We start from the raw sequence: 19,490 nt of genomic DNA on the forward strand, positions 1-19,490 counted from the left end.
GTACCGTTAAGAATAGTCAATTATTTTGTGGTTAGTTGTAATTTTTAGTTACCAAAAAATTAGCCAAAACGTAGTCAGTATTTTGGTTAATTATTGAACGCGTAACCACCAACGCAAATAAAATAGCGAGCTTTATGACACCATTCGGCTCCGCCGGGCGACCGATAAAGCGAGTACAAAAGGGGAGGGCCGGCGAAGAGGGGGCGGGACAGGGAGAAACCAGAATCTGAGCAAGCGCAGAAACAAACCGATGTTAATGGAGGCGTGAAGGCTGCTGCGCTCTCGCTTTCCGGACTGTCGTAAAGGCCCGAGTGTCGTGCTCGCTCGGTAGAAGAGGGATTGGTTAGGCGGCGGCAGCGCCGGCGGCGGCAGGAGAGCAGCGGCAGTGGCGGGGACGGTGGCGAGGTGTTCGGTCTGCGCAGCATAGAAACGCCCGCAGCGTCGGGGAAGGAGTTCCTGTGGGGCCAAATTAGGCATTCTGAACCTAAGCCGGGTGAGCTGGGCCGAACCAGGCGCTGCCGCTCGTACAGTTTTGGTGGCGGTGACAGACGCTGCTCTTGACTATAGGGGCCTATTAGGCCGAGATCTGAGGCGCCGATCACTGGCCCTCGACGCATCCTCGTCCCCCCCTTGTATCTCCTGTCTTCCTTCCCGGGCCAGTGGTTCCGGGACCCTGGGAAGAGGGTGGCTAATGATTAAGGTGAGGGGCCAGGGGGGAGGGGATCGATTGGAGGCCGCGCGTGCGCGCAACGGGGGAGGGGCCGGCCCGGAGGGGAGAAAGAGGAAGGGCTGCGGCCGCGGAAGGCTAGGGTCCGCGACCCGCCGGTTAGTGCTGGCCCCGCAGTGACTTAGGGTCTGGGTCTCCGCGGAAGGCTTAATTGTGTTTGAGCGAAGCGTTTCTCTACAGACACACCCACACCCCACAGTAGGGGAGTGTGGGTGCGGGGATTTCTTTCCCCTTTTCGACTCTGCCGAGAGTCTTAGGTTGGGGGCTGAGGACTGAGGCGTGGGAGTGCGATTTGACAATGGAGTGCTGAAGGTAACGCGCCCCGGGGTGTTGGGGGCGCTGGGTCAGCTCCCCCGGGTAGGGAGTTGCCTTCGTCTGGGCTCAAGGAAGCGTAGTCCGCGGAGCGGCAGAAATAACAGGCGCGTCAGATTTGCTATAGGGTTGGCTTGTTGGGTCATTCAGAGGAGCTTGATATTTCTATTATCCGTAGGTGATTTATCAGAGTCAGTGATAATGCGGTAGTAGAAATGTCTGTTCTATACTGCAGAAATAGAGGTTTGTCACAGTAGTTCTTAAATAGGTTGTTGTAGATCTGTACAGATACTTCTTAACCCCAATCTAAGTTTTTAACGTTTAAAAAAATACCAGGAAGTGTAGAGTATTCATTTAGTTTGTTCATGTTTGTAGCGTGGGGTGACTCCATTGTATTGTATGCTTTCCTGTTTCTTGATTTATGTGCAGTATGAATTTAGAACTCTGGAGTGGTGAGATGCCAGCTGACATGGACTTCGTTTTATAGTTCTTACAGCTTTTGAACCCGACTTAATCCTAACTTTACTTCATTTGATATTTTATGTTTAATTTTCTTGTTTTAGGGACCTCTTCAACCAAAAAGAACAGACTGTGGAAAAGATAAGCTAAGGTTCCATTTCTTTTCCCTTTTTTGTTGTTTTTTTGTGTGTGTCATTGCTTTCAAATGTTAGAATGTGATTTCAGTATTACATAGGAGTTCTATAATACTGATTTTACTAGCCTTATTAGGGTGAGGATCTACACTTTGTTTTTTAGTAAAAATTTTCATATCAATATAAACCATGTTGTTTTTCATATACAGTAGTCTTTGGTTGTGTTTGTGAGACAAAATAGATAGGATGAGAGAAGCCCCATTACTCTGAAAATAATCTTAAATTGTTTTGTGCTTTTTTTGTCTTGAATTATTTTGCTTTTGTCCATCTCTTGCCTCTTAACCTTGGACAAATGACATCTCTCTCGTCTGTTTGCTGCCCAACATTCAGAGTAGTATTCTCAAAACTGGTGAGGGTGTTTATGAATTGGTCTAAACAATATTGTAGGAAAAACTAGGAAGAGTTGAGTCTCTCCTGCTCTCTCAGGGATGCTGTATCTGTGTGGATTCTTCTGTCACTTTTCCCCTTTTGTTTGGTGTCTTTTGGTCACTTGCATGTTAGTTCTTTCACTAGAGTTGGTTTTTGAAGAAAGATATAATCAGAATTTCATTTTAGTGAAAAAGGCATTATAGTGGAGGTTACAGCTTGACAAATTTCACTTTGATACTCTATTTCTACAGATAATTGAAAAATAGCTACACTGATGTTTAAGAGAACAGCAATTTACACATCCAAAGCAAAGGAATAGTCGGCAAATTTTCTTAAATAGTTATTTTTACTTAATTTAAAATGTGGAATAAAAACTATTGAATCAAGCCAATTAGATTTTTTTATACATTTCTTTTATTATTTTGTCAAAGAGGGATTCTGTAACGTGTTTTACTTAGAGCATAATTATATTTGGCCCTGTTTTGACTTTTCCCTCTGTGGGCTAGAACTTCAATAGGTGAAAAAAAAAAAAGTGACTACTCAAAATGATCGTAATTAAAGTGTATTGTAACTTGACATTAACATTCTATGTGACATTATCTTACGAGACAGTATAGGACTAGAGACAGGAGACCTGGATTTTAGATCTAGCATCGCTTGCTGTTCATTAGATCTTTGACTTTATTGATAACCATCCTGGGCTTCAGATCTCTCTCAACTGTTAAATGAGAAGTGTGGGATAGATAACTCTAGTTTTCTCTAGGTCTCAAATGTAATGGTTTGTATTTTGAGTTAGGTGTTTTTGGTATTCAGTGTTGTATTCATCATGATCCGATCCCCAGAAGGAAATATTATACTGAGAGTATAAATTCCTTCATGATATGTATATATTAGGGAAGAAAACTATGATGACTCCATGTTTGTTGTTCCAGATACTACTGCTGCCCCATTGTAGATATTACTCATGATTTAATAGCTCTCATATGATCCTAAAAAAATGAAACTTTTGTTTTACTCCTGGTAATGCTCTTTAAATCATCCTGAATAATTTTTCTTTCAGAAAACTAATCATTGTTCAGTAAAGGCATTTGATACCTTACATCTCTGTTCTTCCTTTCCTTCATCCCACAGATTCTTAGTACCAGCTGGCCCAGGTTTCTACAGGTAGTCGATTTGTATCGTTGCATGAGGAGTGAGCTATAAATGTTTAAAACAAATACTAAGTGGAGCTTACATTTTAAATAGAGGTACTGCATTATTATTTAGTCACTCAGTAAGTATTTATTGAATGTCTTGTTCTCGGTCTTCAGTGAAGAACGCACTCTGCCTGCACGGAGTGGACATTTTACTGGGGAAACAGATAATAAACAGAATAGTTTTAGGTAGTGGTCAGTGCCATGAAGAAAATAGCACCATGTAATGGAGAATGAATGGAAGTGGGGCCCTATTATGGGTTGAGTGGTTAGGGTGAGCCTCTTTGCAGAGGTAAAACATGGCTTGTGATCAATAACTAGAAAGAATCAGCCGGAGTAAGGATATGGAGGAAGAGTGCTACAGACAAAGGGAACAACAAATGTCTTAGATTAGATTGGGTTTGATTCTGGAGAATCTACAAGTGTAAATTAATTGTTTAGTTTGTTAGACTTTTTTGTGATTGCTGATAAACAGTGTAAAAATAAAGGTTAAACACATTTTATGTGTAGTAACGAAATGTAACATGTTGACCTTGTTTAAATCCTGACTCAAACCAATTGTGGGAAGTCATATTTGAAACACTTTGGAGGAAATTTGAATGTGGATGGGTATTAGGTGATATCAAGGAATTATCAGTAATTTTGTTAGGGATGATAATGGCTTTATGTTTATGTAAGAAAATACCCGTATTTTTCAGAGACAGAGACTGAAGAATGAGGAAGAGAAATAAGATGTCTGGTATTTGTTTAAAAATACTTCAGAGCGAAAAAAAGGGGGGTGGTGATGAGTTAGATGAAGCAAGTGTGGCATAATCTTCATAGTTGTTGGGTTGGGGTAGTAGGTATGTGGGTATTAATAATATTGTGGTCTGCTTTTGTGAGGTTTGAAAATGTTCATATTTTAAAAAAATTATTCTGTATTTAGATGTCTTCTCCCTTTCTCCCTCTTCCTCCCAATTTTGATAAAATGCAGTATTTTGTTCCTCTTTCTAAACATTCAGCATTTATTCAACAAATGTGAGTTCTGTATTTCAGGCACTGTGTCAGTGCTTAAGTAACGACAAAGATCAGGACCTGAAGGCCTGCCTATGAGGAGCTTATGGTTTGCTGGAGGAAGGGAGAGTCCCTCAGTGCGGGCTGTGTTACATGAAATCATAGATTTCTATGTTTCCCTGAGGGTATACAGGATCAGCATTTTACTGTTTATATGGTTACTTAAAAAATATTTTTCTTTTTCTAGAGAATTGAAAATTTAAGAAGTTCACTGTGGGTCTATGTGCCAGTCTGTGTCACTGTTGTAGTCATTTCCCTTATTCATATGTGAATAAATCACTTGTTTTCACCACCTTTTGACATCCCAATTTGCCTTTATTTTAATTTTTTAAGTAGTTTCAAACTTACAGAAAAATTAAAAAAATAGTACTGAGAACTCTTAAATACCCTTTACTCAGATTTACCAGTTTTTAACATTTTGTCACATTTGCTTTCTCATTCTCTCTTTTCTGAATCACTTGAGAGTAAATTGCATGTATTATGCCCATTTGTCTCTAAAGATTCACTTTTATTGTATTCTCTTGCATTATTACAGTACAGTTACTAAATTCAGAAAAATTTAACATTGATAATAGTATATCTTTATCTGATCTATAGCCCCTATTCCAGCTTTGTCAGTTCATTCCAATAATATTTGTACCTTTATAGCATTTTTTTCCCATAGCATACAGTCCAGGATTGCAAATTGCATTTAGTTGTCATATCTCCTTAGTCTCCTTTAATCTGGAACCAGTGCCTTAGCCTCTCAGTTTTGTTTTGTTTTGTTTTTTTTTTTTGAGGAAGATTAGCCCTGAGCTAAGATTGGCTGCCAATCCTTGTCTTTTTGCTGAGGAAGACTGGCCCTGAGATAACATCCATGCCCATCTTCCTCTATTGATATGTGGGACGCCTACCACAGCATGGCTTGCCAACCAATGCCATGTCCACACCTGGGTTCCAAACTGGTGAACCCCAGGCTGCCGAAGCAGAATGTGTGAACTTAACCACTGTGACACTAGGCCGGCCCTAGCCTCTCTGTTTTAATACATTGACATTTTTGAAGAATACAAGCTATATATTTTATGGAATATTCCTCAATTTGGATTTGTCTGATGTTTTCTCATAATTAGATTCAGGTTATGCATCCCTAGCCAGGGATTTTATATCCTCCTTAGAGTATGATATGGAAGGAAGCAGGTGTCATTGGTCTGCCCTTCATTGGTGATGTTAATTTTTAATTACCTGGTCATGGTGTTGTCTGGTTTCTTCACAATATAGTTATTATTTTTCCCTTGTACCTACTAAGCAATCTGTAGGGATAACTTTGAGGTAATGCAGATATCCTGCTTCTAAATAAATATTCTGAATCCTCATCAAGTTCCTCTCCTGGATTTAGCATCCATTGATGATTCTTGCCTGTATTGATTTTTACTTTAATGATTGCGAAATGGTTATTTTCTGAGTCTTCCACTTTATCAATAGGCATTCTGTTGTAAGGAAGAAGCATCCTTCCATCTATTATCAATATGGACTTATGTACTCCCTTTTTTATTCAATAGGTTATAATCCATTACTGCCTTTATTTATTTTGATGCTCAGATTGTCCCAGATTTGTCCAGTGGGAGCCTCTCCACCCTGGCTTCTGTGTCTTCATAATTTTTTTTTGAGTATTTCCTTCCTTTCTGGCACAACAAGGTGTTCCAAGCTCATCTTGTATCTTTCCTTTCTCAGTCCTGGAATCAGTCATTCCCCAAAGAGCCCTGGTTCCTTTTAGTTGGGAGTCCAATTTGCTTTTGAGTTGTCTATTTATATATAGAAATAATCTCTTCTTTCCTGGATCAGGACATCCTCTGAGAAACTAAATTTAAATTAGATTTTGGTAGTGGGTTTATATTTCTGTGAAGATTTTGATTATGAAATAATTACATAAGATTTAGCAATTTATTACATTTACCATAAAAGAGCTATTTTATTCTTGTTTTCTTTTTTAGGTAAGTTCTGATTTGATCTTAATTATGTCCAAACAAAATAGAAGAAAAAATAAAAAGTTATTTTACTTTGTGTTACTTTGTATGTCTGTATGTAAGGTTTAAACTCAAAAACAACTTAGGATTTTAGGGTTTTTTATGTACTTAATTGTTTTTAACTAAGTCATCAGATATTCTAGTCTGAAGGAAATTGTTGCTTTTTAGCTAGCTTTTTAAGTGAAATTTTAAAATTATAATACAGAATATTTCATATATGAGTGAAAACTCAGAGACATTATTCCAGGCAGTTACTGTTACATCTTGGTATATTTCACAGCCGTTTTCTCCCCGTGCCTGGGTATTTGCTTTATTTGTTTATCTTTTAAACCTAACTTATAAGTGTTTTTCTAGGAAATATTTTGAATGATTTTTATTTTTAAACCAATTAGTATCTATATGATTTTAAAAGTCAGTTCCAAAAGGCTTACAATGAAAGACAGCAGTTCTCTATGCCACCCCTCTTTATCCCCTAGTTTCACTTCCTAAGTGGAAGCACTTTCAGCTCTTAAAAATTATTTTCTGGTATTTACCTTTATATTTCTAAATAGTGTGCTTATATGTCTACTTAGCCATATACTTAGCCACTTTTGATGTCAGTTTGCATTTTTTGTTTTTTAAAAGATTATTTTTTAAGATAAAAGTAATACAGATGGTACCAAATTCACAAGCTACAAAGGGTGTACAGGGAAAAATAAGTCTCCTTGCCATCCCTCTCTTCATGCTACCCAATACTTTTCCCTAAAGAAATGGCTCCTTAAGAGGAAGAGGATATGTTTTATATATCTCTCTAGAGCAGCATTCTCAAAGTGTGGTCTGTAGACTCTTGAGGGGGTCTTCAAGAGTTTGAGAAAGTCTGCTAGGTTGAAACTATTTCATAATAATACTAAATTCTTTGCTACTTAACTATGTTGACATTTGCACTGTGGTGCAAACTGCTGGTCCTGCAGTGCATAGCAAGACAGTGGCAAAAACTGTACTAATAATCATTATGTTCTTCATCACTATACATTTACAGTAAAAAACAAAACCAAAAAAAAAAACAAACCCCAGTTTCATTTAAGAATGTCCTTTATGAAGCAATAAAACTTGTTAATTTTATTTATCTTGACCCTTGAGTACATGTCTTTTTAGTATTTCATGTCACAAAATGGGAAGAATGTTACAAGGTGCTTCTGCTGCATAGCAGAATATGGTGCTTGTCTAGAAGAAAAATACTTGTGTAATTGAGTTGTGAGATGAACTAGCAAACTTTATTTAGTTGCTTTTTTCATGGAACACTATTTTTACTTGAAAGAGTGAACTATAGTTATTTAAACTTGGGTATTTGTACATACTTTCTCAAAAATAAATGAAGTGAGCCTGTCACTTCAGGCAAAACAACTGACAGAATTTATTGCCAAGATAAAATTCAGGCTTTCAAGCAAAAAAGTAGAATTTTGGAAAATGTATCTGCCACTGTGAGCTTGGCAGCTTCTTAGGACTTTTCTGATGAAATTGATGTTGATAGTAACAAATGTGGTTTGTGTTTTTTTTTGTTGTTATTGTATAATGAAATATATCAGTGTTTGGAAGATGTATGTAACTCAGTGGACCAACTTTTTTCAAATGACCTATGCCTGATATTACAAAATCATGTTGTAGGTGAAAGATCACTGAAGTGCAAGAAAGAAGAATGTGTTTTTAATGAAATGGTATGAAAAGTTTCACTGATAGGGGTTTAGATTCCACATTGCAACTTACCTTTATAAAATTACACTTAAGTTTTGGTATAGTTTCAGAGGATAATATCCACACTTATCTGAAAAGGTTATTAAAAAATACTCCTCCCTTTTTGAACTACATATTCATATGAAGCTGGATTTTCTTATTAGATTGAATACAGAAACAGATATAAGAATCCAGGTTTCTTCTGTTAAGGCAGACATTAAAAAGATATGCAAAAATGTATAACAGTGCCACTCTTCTCAATTTTTTTGGAAAATATATTCATAAACATTACTTATATTAGCATGTAATGGTTTTACTGTTGCTGTTTATAAATAAGCATTTATCAACTTTATTTTCTAATATTGTATCGATATCTATAACCCGTATAATAAAAACTTTTTCAGTTATTTTTCAGGGTGTAAAGGGGTTCAGAAATCAGAAAGTTTGAGAACTGCTGTGTCAACTGGAGGACGAACCAGTTTTAGGCATTATCTTTTGACTGCTTGTGGAAAAATGAGTCCTTTCTTCTCCCTTCACTCTTTCTCCCAATATATTTTTGTCACAATTTTAGATTATTTTGAATAACAATTCAGCATATATTTATTGAATGCCAACTATGTGTTCTAAGCTTTGGGTTTTCATAATGAGGAAAAGAAAAAATCGGCTCTTGTGGGAAAACAAATTTTACAGATGAAGATTATGGAAATAACTGAGCTGGAAAAAGAAGATGGGGGTGGGGTTAGCTTTTTAAATATAAGGTGGTCAGGGATGGTCTCAAAGATAAGGAAACATTTGAGCACAGACCTAAAGGAAGTGAGTGAGAGAGCCTTATGGACATTTGGGGGACAAGCACTCCAGGCAGATTGAATAGCAATAGCATGCTTGGCCTGCTCCAGGAATAACCAGGAAGCTGTTGTGGCTGGAGTGGAGTGGATGAGGAGAATGGTAGTCTCTGAGGACAAAGGTAGCAAGGGCTTATGCTCTTCAGTTTTAGGAAATATTCTTGTATTAGCTTTGATAACTTCTTAGTTGTTTTATCCTTTGTTCTCTTTCTGTAGTTGCTATCATTCAGATGATAGGATTTTGTTGTTATCTCTTATTTGCTATTCCCTTTTTTTGTTTTTGGTGGCTTTTATAAAATTTTCTTTTACAGTCACTTTGGTGGAGATTGGAAGGGAATTCGAGATAAAGATATGTGTATAATTCACCATGTTTAGACAAAATGAGAACTTCTACTTTTGATAATTATGAGAATTTTACCAGGAGCAAGTTACATTATTGATATGGAACTAGGCGCTCTTCCCAACTCTTAGTGGTAAAATCATATTTAAATATGTGAATGAGTACACTTTTCATGTATGCAGTGAATAGGTTCACTTTACTGTTCTTTAATACAAAGTAGTCATATTAAGTGAAGAAAATCATGTGATAGAAGATTTTTATTACAGAACATCTATGGAATGTGATTTGTCTTGAATTTGGTTGTATTTTCTTTTTCTTTTTTTTTAAGATTTTATTTTTCCTTTTTCTCCAAAAGCCCCCCAGTACATAGTTGTGTATTTTTAGTTGTGGGTCCTTCTAGTTGTGGCCTGGGGGATGCCACATCAGCATGGCTTGATGAGCAGTGCCATGTCCGTGCCCAGGATTCGAACCAGTGAAACCCTGGGCCGCCGAAGCAGAGCGCGTGAACTTAACCACTTGGCTGCGGGGCTGCGCCCCTAATTGTATTTTCTATGAAATCACATTTCTTTAAAGAACTACATATAGTACTGGATGCAACTGGCTATTTTATTTTTGTAACCATCTTCCTGCCTGCCATTCCTCTGATAGGCTCTTGTCCTTGTTCTCCACTTGCGGAAATCCTACTTTTAAGGACCAGCTTGTAAACTTCTGTGAGATTTCTCCTCCTGAATCAATAGCTCTCCTTTCTGTTTTCCCATAGTATTTGGTCCTTATCTTGCAGCAGTTATTACAGTTTACTAGAACCTTAGCATTCTCTCACTGTGGAGGCTAAGTTCTGAAAATCTCTGTGGTAAATAGAAGAAAGTGTGGTTGAGTAACATAATAATCTTATGTAAAAATAAAGTCGTGGGAACTGAAGTTGTGAGTGATCATGTAAAAGCCCTCATAACTATACATTTAGTTTAAAAAAAGAGAGAGACCAAAACCAGTAATTTATATAAGAATTAAGATCCAGATATTTGTGTCAGACCTTAGGCACTTCACTTAGCTTCTGTAATGCTCAGTTCCCTGGAGATAATAGTTTTTAGTGAGGATAAGATGAAATAAAAACATGGCACCCAGTTCCTTGCAGGTCTTACCTGACCTAGTCCTTGACTGCCTCTGATCCCGTTGTGTGCTCTCTCCCTTTCCTCCCACTCCTCTTATTTCTGTTCTTTGCATCTGTTAGGCCTGTTCCTGCCACATGATCTTTCCTTACTGTTTCCTCTGCTGGGAATGCTCTTCCTCCAGAACTGTGTGGCTTGGCTGACTGGTGGCTGGTTCCTTCTCATGAGTCAGGTCTTTAGCTTCTTAGCGAGGATCCCACTGATGGTCAACATTTACCATTTGTTGTGTTTCCTCAATAGCACATATTTCTCTCTAAAATGATCTCAATTGTCTATCTGTGTCTTGTTTGTCCTCATTTGTATGTAACTTCCATAAGAGCAAAGACTTTCTCTATCCTGTTCATGACTGATCCCAGTACCTAGAACAGTGCCCAGCTTATAAAAGACTCTCAATAAATATTTATTGAATGAAAACAATAAGTGAATAAATGGTAGCTAATGTATTATCAGTGATACTGTATCTTCTGAAATATTAATGAACTACTGTAAAATTAATTTCTATTACCTGAGTGGCATTTCCAGATCCTGGTCTGATCCCAGATGCTTGGGATGGAAAAAGTTTGAATAACCTAACTTGTACTTATCCTGTTTGCCGTAGCTGAGTTGATCTTTCTGAAACTCTCTTCCTAGACTCTTGGGTTTATCCATTTTTTTCCAGTATGAATGAATATTTTCCTTCACTGATAGCAGTTCTAAGGCCTCTACTTACTTTTTAGTTATTTTCCTTTATCTTGAAAAAACTTCAATTTAAAATACTTTTTCTTTTCTCTCTCATCATCTTTACTAAGCCTCAGTTGCCTCTTTTTCTAATTATCCCTAAAAGGAAGAACTCACAGTTTATGTGTACTGAAATCAAAATTCTGAAGATTGCCCAAAAAGTATATTAGTAAATGTGTGTAGGCTAGACTTACATGTATGGGATTCCCCATTAGGGTTAGGATTACTGTATTGATCTAGAATATGAAATTCTTTGGGTCAGAGTAGCATCTTAATTATCTTCTTAATTATCACTTTGAGTAGTGACTGATAGCAAAAAAAATTAAAAAAGCTTTTTGAATAAAGTGGCTGACATGAGCATACAGGATAATAAATCCTTGGTTTCCCCAAACCAGTATCCTAGAATTGTTTAACAGCTTGCTATTTTTGTTTTTTGCCACAAGGATTTTCACTTTGCTGTGCGAATACACAGATCCAAGGAAGACAGAAATGTCATTTGTCAGAATAATCTTGGAAATCCCTAAAGTTGTCCATAAAATAGAAAATGCAGACACAGTCTCTCAAAGTCCAACACAGACTGTTTTTCCTTCAGTATTGGAACAAATCACGTTTCATTGTTAAACACCAGATGAAGTAGTAAGCTGTGTTTATGGTCCGTGTTGTGGGAAAAATAAATGCTTTAAACATTAGAATCTGACAGCACAATGAGATGCTCGTATCCTGAGAGGCACATGGGAAGTGAGACCAACTAGAGGATAGTAAAATTTTATCTTTTTGTGTTCATTCTGGGCATATAATCATTGAGTAGAATGGCAAACATAATCTACATAGTTTAAATGATTTTTTTCTTGTCTTTATATAGTTGAATTCACATTTTGGGTGTGCTTTTTATCCAGAGGTGTTCTCCCTGATCCAATTTTCACATGCCTTTACCTGCAGTCATTAAAATGTCAGTGCCTCTTCCTGGTTTTTCTCTTGTGACTCTTGTTCTCATTCTTTAATTAATATCCTCCAGGTTACATATTTTGACCTGAATCACTTAGGTAGAGCAAAACAACTTTTATCTAAATAAACTTGTTGGACTTCATTCAAGGAGAAATTGTTTCCTTGGGCAGTTTTGCTCACCACATTAGATCTTATATTCTCAGGGCAGCTGCCATATTTCCTAATCTGGTTTTCCATTTTATTTTTATTTATTTTGTTACCCCAACCTTTGCTTCATGGCTATAAAAAGTCAGGGTTTTGGTCTGATCTTCAAGAGGAATTTGAGGTTCACTTGAATAAGATAGAGTACCTGGGGGTGGGTGTACTAGAGAATTGAAGGCCTGCAAAAAATAAAAAAGGAAGAGTTCAGGGGGAAAGCTTGTGGACTTTTTTGCCAGGATGATTTCTAAAAGCTGCTTAACTCTTCAACTTTAAAAACAATAATAAAAGCCAGCATGTGCATACATTATTTTGATAACAACTCTTTGAGGTAGATATTTCCGTTTTTCAGATGAGGAAATTTAGGCACAGAAGGGTTAATAACTTGCTAAAGACTTGCAGTAGTGATGGGGCTGAAGGGATTTAAGTCAGTAGATTTTGAGTCACGTGAGAAGGGAATTCCAGGTTTCAGGGGCATAACCCGTATTTCTGTATTGCCTTTAAGGAAAACAGTGAGTGTTTTTACCTCCAAAGGGCATGGCCTTTGTCAAAAGAGAAGGAAGGATGGTGATATTTTATTTGGATGGTGTAATTAGGGAAGGGGGACTTAATTTCTCTCTGCTTTTTCTGTCTATTCCAGATTTTCTATAGTAAACTTATTTAAAATATCAATTTAATTGAGGAATAATTTATATACAATATAAGACACACATTTTACTGTCCAGTTCAATGAGTTGTGGTGAACGTATATGTCCATGTAACCAGCACCCCAATCAGGACGTAAAACATTCTCTCACCCTGGAAAGTTCTTTCCTGCTTGTTTGCCAGCTCTCACCCCCATCGCCTGCCTCAGGCAACCACTGATCTGATTTTTTTTTTTTTAAAGATTTTATTTTTTTCCTTTTTCTCCCCAAAGCCCCCCAGTACATAGTTGTATATTCTTCATTGTGGGTCCTTCTAGTTGTGGCATGTGGGACGCTGCCTCAGCGTGGTCTGATGAGCAGTGCCATGTCCGCGCCCAGGATTCGAACCAACGAAACACTGGGCCACCTGCAGCGGAGTGCGTGAACTTAACCATTCGGCCACGGGGCCAGCCCCCACTGATCTGGTTTTTGACGTTATGGATTAGTTTTGTTTGTTCTAGAACTTCATATAAATAATATCATATAGTAATATACTTTGTGTCTGACTTCTTTTGCTCATCAAATCTTTTCCCTCAAGCCTTTTGTTGTGAAAATTTCAAACATATATAGGTTGAAAGAATTGTACGTTGAACACGCATCTCCCCATCACCTAAATTCTACAATTAATATTTTACTATTTTTGCTTTATCACCTATCCATCTATTCGTGGTTCCTCTAAAGCATCTTGGTGAGTTGTTTGTTTGTTTTCATTTTAAAGTAGGTTGCAGGCATTAGTTCATTTTACCCCTGAACAAATTCAGCTTCCATATCATTAACTAGAGTTGAGTATTTGTTTACAGTTTTCTATTTTTAAAGTAAAATTTACATATAGTGAAATGCACAAATCTTGTGTACCATTTATTGTTTTCCCAAATGTATACATTTGTGTAACCCTATTTCTTATGGAGAAAAAGAACATTACCATCACCTCAGAAAGCTCCCTCATGCACTTCCTGTTCAGTCCTTTCCCCTATCCTTTGTAGAATACCGCCACTGTTTTGATTTTTTTCCACCTTAGATTAGGTTTCCCTGTTCTAGAACTTCTTATAAATGGAATCATATAGATACTACGTATCTGATTTCTTTTCCTCAGCAGGATGTTTTTGAGATTCATCTATAGTGTTATGTGTATCAGTAGTTCCTATTTTGTCGTTGTTGCTGTTTGGTATCCCATTGTATCTATATATCGTAACTTTTTTGTCCATTCACTTGTTGGAGATTTGTGTTCCTTCAATTTTTGGTTATTATGAGTAACACTGTGAATATTAACATGCAAATCTTTTCGTATACCTATGTTTTCAAACCTAGGCATGGAATTACTGAATCACAGGTTAGATGTATGTATAATTTTATTAGAAGCTGCCAAAGAGTTGTGTGTAGAGTTCCAGTTGTGCCACATCCTTGTTAACATTTGGTGGTTTTGGTCTTTTTACTTTTAGCCTTTTATTGGGTTTGCAGTTGTAGCTCATTGTGGTTTTAATTTGCATTTCCCTCATGACTAAAGGTAGTGAGCATTTCTTTGTGTACTTACTGGCCATTTGTGTATGTTTTGAGAAATGTTAAAAATTGTTTTTCTGGGACAGCCTGGTCGTGTAGTGGTTAAGTTCGCGTGCTCTGCATCGGGGGCCTGGGGTTTGCAGGTTCGGATCCCGGGTGTGGACTTAGCGCTGCTGGTCAAGCCATGCTGTGGCAGCATCCCACATAAGATAGAGGAAGATTGGCACAGATGTTAGCTCAGTGATAATCTTCCTCAAGCAAAAAGAGGAAGATTGGCAACAGATGTTAGGGCCAATCTTCCTCACACACACACACACACACACACACACACACACGCAAATAGTTTGCCTATTTTTGGGCTGGGGTGGATGGGGGTTGGCTTATTAAGGTCTAAGAGTTTTACATATATTCTGGATTCAAGTTATGTGTGTGTGTGTTTATATATACATATACACTACATATATATACATGTAATTTTCTTTGTGTTTAGCTTGCTAGCTTGCCTTTTTGTTTTCTTAATGGTATCTCTGAAGAACAGAAGGTTTTCATTTTGATAAAGTTTTATGAATTTTTAAAAAATGTTTTTTGTGTTCTACAAAATCTTTGCCCATGGTGTGATCACATAAATTTTCTGCTATGTTTCTTTTAGAAGCTTAATGGTTTTAGCTTTTAGATTTAAGTCTGTGATCCATTTTGACTTAATTTGTGTCCAGTGTGAGGTAGGGATTGAGATTTTCTTTGCACATGCTTCACTAGTTCCACCACCATTTGTTGAAAATACTATTCCTTCCCTCTTATCTTGGCACTCTTATTGAAAGCATTTGATGATATGTATGAGTCTATTTCTGGACTCTCCAGTTTATCCTTTTGCCAGCAGCATCCTGTTACGATATGGTTGAGTTTTAATCTCTCATCTTACTTTTTTTATTTTATTTGTCCCATCTGTTCTCTGTTCCTTTTCTTTTCTTCTCCTGCCCCCTTTAGGCTTGAGTTTTTTTAGGTTTTGTTTTGTTTTGTCGTGTTACAGTTTACTTCCACTGTTGGCTTATTGGCTATACTTGTTTTACTTTTTTATAAAATAAAGGGTTTACACTATGCATCTTTAACTTTTCACAGTCTGCCTTCAAGGAATAATAGACTATTTCATGTATAATGTAAGAAACTTGGAACAATCTACATCTATTTGTTCCCCTTCTGTGCTTTGTATGATTATTGTCATACATTTTACTTTTCCATTTTATTAGTTTGGGGGGATTTCTTTGTTCAGATTTTAGGGTTATAGCTAGAGAATAATCCTTGATTTATGAGGGGAGATGCTAGTAGAACTCTTTTTTATTCCATTCTGCTTTTACAAAAGTGACCAGATGGTGGTGATTTATTAAAAAGTCTTTAAAACGTGATATAAATTCAGACCAGAAATTTTTGATATTTGAGTCTGGAAAAAGATGGTTATATCATATGCTCCCTTTTTATAGACCAAAATTAGAACTTGGAGCATTGGTGAGTGAACGTCTCTGAATATTACCCAGTTACTGACTTTGGGCAAATTATTCAGTGAAAAATAGTTTTAAAAATTCCTCCCCTATGTCTTTATCTGTATATAAGGTAAATTTAGTTGTAGTACTTTATATTAAAAAGTGTTTATTTTTAAGTGATTTTCCTAATCATTCTAAGGTTTTATTTTCAGGTCCTGATTTTGTCATTCAGTTTATATGTTATTCCTTTTCAGCTTTGTGTCATTTGAGAATATGGTGAACATTCCATTTATGCCTTCACATGAAATCATGGCTAAAAACAGATTTTGGAATGCCTATTGTAGGCTAATTTTTAATTATACAGCTTGTTTTATGTTACTGATCATTTACGCATTTCTAGACAAGTTTTAGGGTTGATCTTTATTCTGTTTTAACTTTCAAGTGTATTATAGCTTATAATTCTTCTCTTTGTCCTGAAGGGTAGTGAAGTTGGCACTGTGCTGCCTGAGAGAGGTCGGGAGGTTAGTGTTAATGTTGAGGATTAAGAGAGAAGATAGGGTTTTAGTTCTTGTAAAGTAGATTTCTCCCTCTATTATTAAGCTGAAACAAATTCTGGGGGAAATTTTGTAATCCTGTAGACCTTTGTCTAGTCTTTTCCCCTTTTCTTCCTAATAAGAATTCTAACAAATAGTTGTTTGAAGTGTAATGGTATGTTTGAAAATTATATATTGTCTCTCAGAAGATCATATGTTATCTTTCAGTCTTTCAGATAATTGGCTTTATATATTTGTAGATGTACTTCATCATTAAATATGTAGTTCAGAGAACCTCTATCATGGAAAATAGGGTAATCAGGTCTCATTTTTTAGTCATTTCACTCTTTTTCCTTTTTTTTTTTTTGCCAAGGAAGATTCACCCAGAGCTAACTTCTGCTGCCAATTCTCCTCTTTTTTGCTTGAGGAAGATTAGCCCTGAGCTAACATCTGCACCAGTCTTCCTCTGTTTTTTTGTATGTGGAACACTGTCACAGCATGGCTGGTGAGTGGAGTAGGTCCATGCCTGGGATCCAAACCTGCGAACCTGGACTGCCGAAGCAGAGCATGCGGAACTTTAACCACTAGGCCATGGGGCAGACCTCCTTTTATGCTTCTTGGAAAAGCTTCCCTGGTACACTCCTTTTCAGAATCAAATTAGGTTGTACTCTAAATTTGTTTTTGTGCGTGCCTCTATCATAACACTTACTGTATTTCAATTACCTACCGATATGTCCCCTAACTTCTAGATTGTAACTTGTTAAGGACAGATCTTTGCTGTGTTCACCTTTGTATGTACAATATTTGGGACAGTCTAGCACATTTAAGATACTCAGGAAATGTTTATTGCACATGTATTAGTTTGCTAGAGCTACCATAGCAAAATACCACAGACTGGCTGGCTTAAACAGCAAAAAGCTATTTTCTCACAGTTTTGGTGACTAGAAATCCAAGAATAAGATGTGTGCAGGTTTGGTTTCTCCTGAGGCCTGTCTCCTTGGTTTGCAGATGGCCGCCTTCCTGCTGTATCCTCACATGGTCTTTTCTCTGTGTCTGTGTGTGTGTCCAGATTTCCTCTTTTTAAAAGGGACGCCAGTGGGATGGGATTAGGGCCCACCAATATGACCTCATTTAACTGTAATTACCTTTTTAAAGGCCCTATATGTAGTCACATTCTGAGATATTTGGGGTTAGGATTTCACCATATGACACAGTTCAGTCCATAACACTTGGATACTTTGATTTGGCATATGTTCCAGGTGAAGGTGATTTCCTTTTTTTTTTTTTTCTTCTTCTTCTCCCCAAAGCCACCCCTGCCCCCAGTACATAGTTGTATATTTTAGTTGTGAGTGTTTCTGGTTGTGCTCTGTGGAACGCTTCCTCAGTGTGGCCTGATGAGCAGCGCCATATCCACGCCCAGGATCCGAACCAGCAAAACCCTGGGCTGCCGAAGCGGAGCTCACAAACTCAACCACTCAGTCACGGGGCCGGCCCCATGAAGGTGATTTCTTAAGGTCCAACACTAAACCAAGGTTGTCAAAGTTGGGACCAAAGATTTCCCAGCTTGTATAAGCACAAGTGGTTTAATTTTGGTGTTTTGTCTTAATTCCCACTTAGGTAATTGTAGCATTTAATAATTAAGACCCTGTAGCCCTTAGTGCTTTGAAGTATTACCTAGCTGTTCTCATTTAATAATAGGTTTTTTCCTTTACTCTTTATGTCACAAAAAATTGGTAAAACACACACACAGTCACACTCTCTTGGGCACATGTATGCTTTGTGTACATATTGGCTTTTAATGCATGATTGCTGAACATTTCAACCCAAGTAAAACATGTTTATTTGCCAAATTCTTGGTGGTAATTTGGAAAGGTGACACCATTCAATAAATTCTCTATATAAATTTCATAAATTACACATAATTTCCCAGTGCATACAGATAGATGCCTTGTTATCCCGGTGGAGCAACCAGATGGTTTTAGGCCCTTTCTTTTCCCATAGTAATCCCAGCTTTAGATTCCCACTCCTGCCTTCCCTTAAGGGTCCACTGTAAGATTTTTGAAGATATTATTGGCGATAGTGAGGGGATGGTGATCAGGGTAAGCTCCATTGTCGCTCATTTGTCTCCTCCCTTTCCTAGGGATTGGGGGAAATTTGCAAATAATACCCTAGAGCCCCCTTCCCTTTTTTTTTTTTTAAATAAAGCTTTTATTTTATAATAGTTTTACATTTACAGAAAAGTTGCAAAGATGGTACACGGACTTCCCATATACCCCTCACCCAGTTCCCCTGTTGTTAATATCTTATCTATTGTACATCTGTCACAACTAAGAAACCAACATTGCTACATTGCTATTAACTACAGATATTTTTTAATCTCCTCTGGTCTCAACAGTTTCTCAGTCTTTCCTTGTTTTCATCACCTTAATGGTTTAGAGGTGTGTTTGTCAGGTATTTTGTAGAACCCCCAATTTGAGTTTGCCTAATGTTTTTCTCATTGTTTTAAGTGGGAGTTGTAAGTTTTGGGGAAGAATACCACAGAGGTGAAGTTCCCTTATTAGCAACATGACTTATGATTGATAATATTAACCTTGATCACCCGGCCAAGGTAGTGTTTGCCAGGGTTCTCCACTGTGAAGTTACTCTTCTTTCACCCTTAGTCTTTTCTTTGGAAGCAAGTCACTAAAGAGGGACAAGTTGTTAAGCTCCACCTCCTGGAAGGGATGTATCTACATAAATCATTTGGAATTTTTCTATAAGGAAATTTGTCTCTTCTTTCCCACTAATTTATTTTTTCAATCATTTATTTATATCAGCATGGACTAATGGATATTTATTTTATACTTTGGGTTAGAATCCAATACTATGTTATTTATTTATTTATTTATTTAATTTTTCTTTTAAAGATTGGCCCTGAGTGAACATCTGTTGCCAATCTTTTTTTTTTTCCCTTCTTCTCCCCAAAGCCTTCCAGTACATAGTTGTATATTCTAGTGATAGGTCCTTCTAGTTCTCAGTGGTGCTAGGTCCACGCCCAGGATCCGAACTGCCGAAACCCTGGGCCACTGAAGCAG

At 37.2% G+C, this 19,490-nt stretch overlaps 1 protein-coding gene across 11 annotated transcripts in view; it reads left to right on the plus strand.

Moving 5' to 3' along the window:
- The first annotated feature begins 361 nt into the window (after positions 1-361).
- The window catches only part of RNF111 (ring finger protein 111), an 84,127-nt gene continuing 64,998 nt past the window's right edge, over positions 362-19,490 (plus strand). For 4 of the 11 annotated variants that reach the window (XM_046653992.1, XM_046653994.1, XM_046653999.1 and 1 more), the window contains exons 1-2: positions 394-700; positions 1,603-1,649. In XM_046653992.1, coding sequence (XP_046509948.1) covers positions 692-700; positions 1,603-1,649 — 56 coding nt within the window. In that variant the 5' untranslated portion in view covers positions 394-691. Of the gene's footprint in view, positions 701-825; positions 1,040-1,602; positions 1,650-19,490 lie in introns of those variants that run through there. The other 7 variants (XM_046653995.1, XM_046653997.1, XM_046653993.1 and 4 more) reach the window with 6 other exon arrangements.

This window comes from Equus quagga, chromosome 2 (assembly GCF_021613505.1).
Source record: "Equus quagga isolate Etosha38 chromosome 2, UCLA_HA_Equagga_1.0, whole genome shotgun sequence".
Lineage (NCBI taxonomy): Eukaryota > Metazoa > Chordata > Mammalia > Perissodactyla > Equidae > Equus > Equus quagga.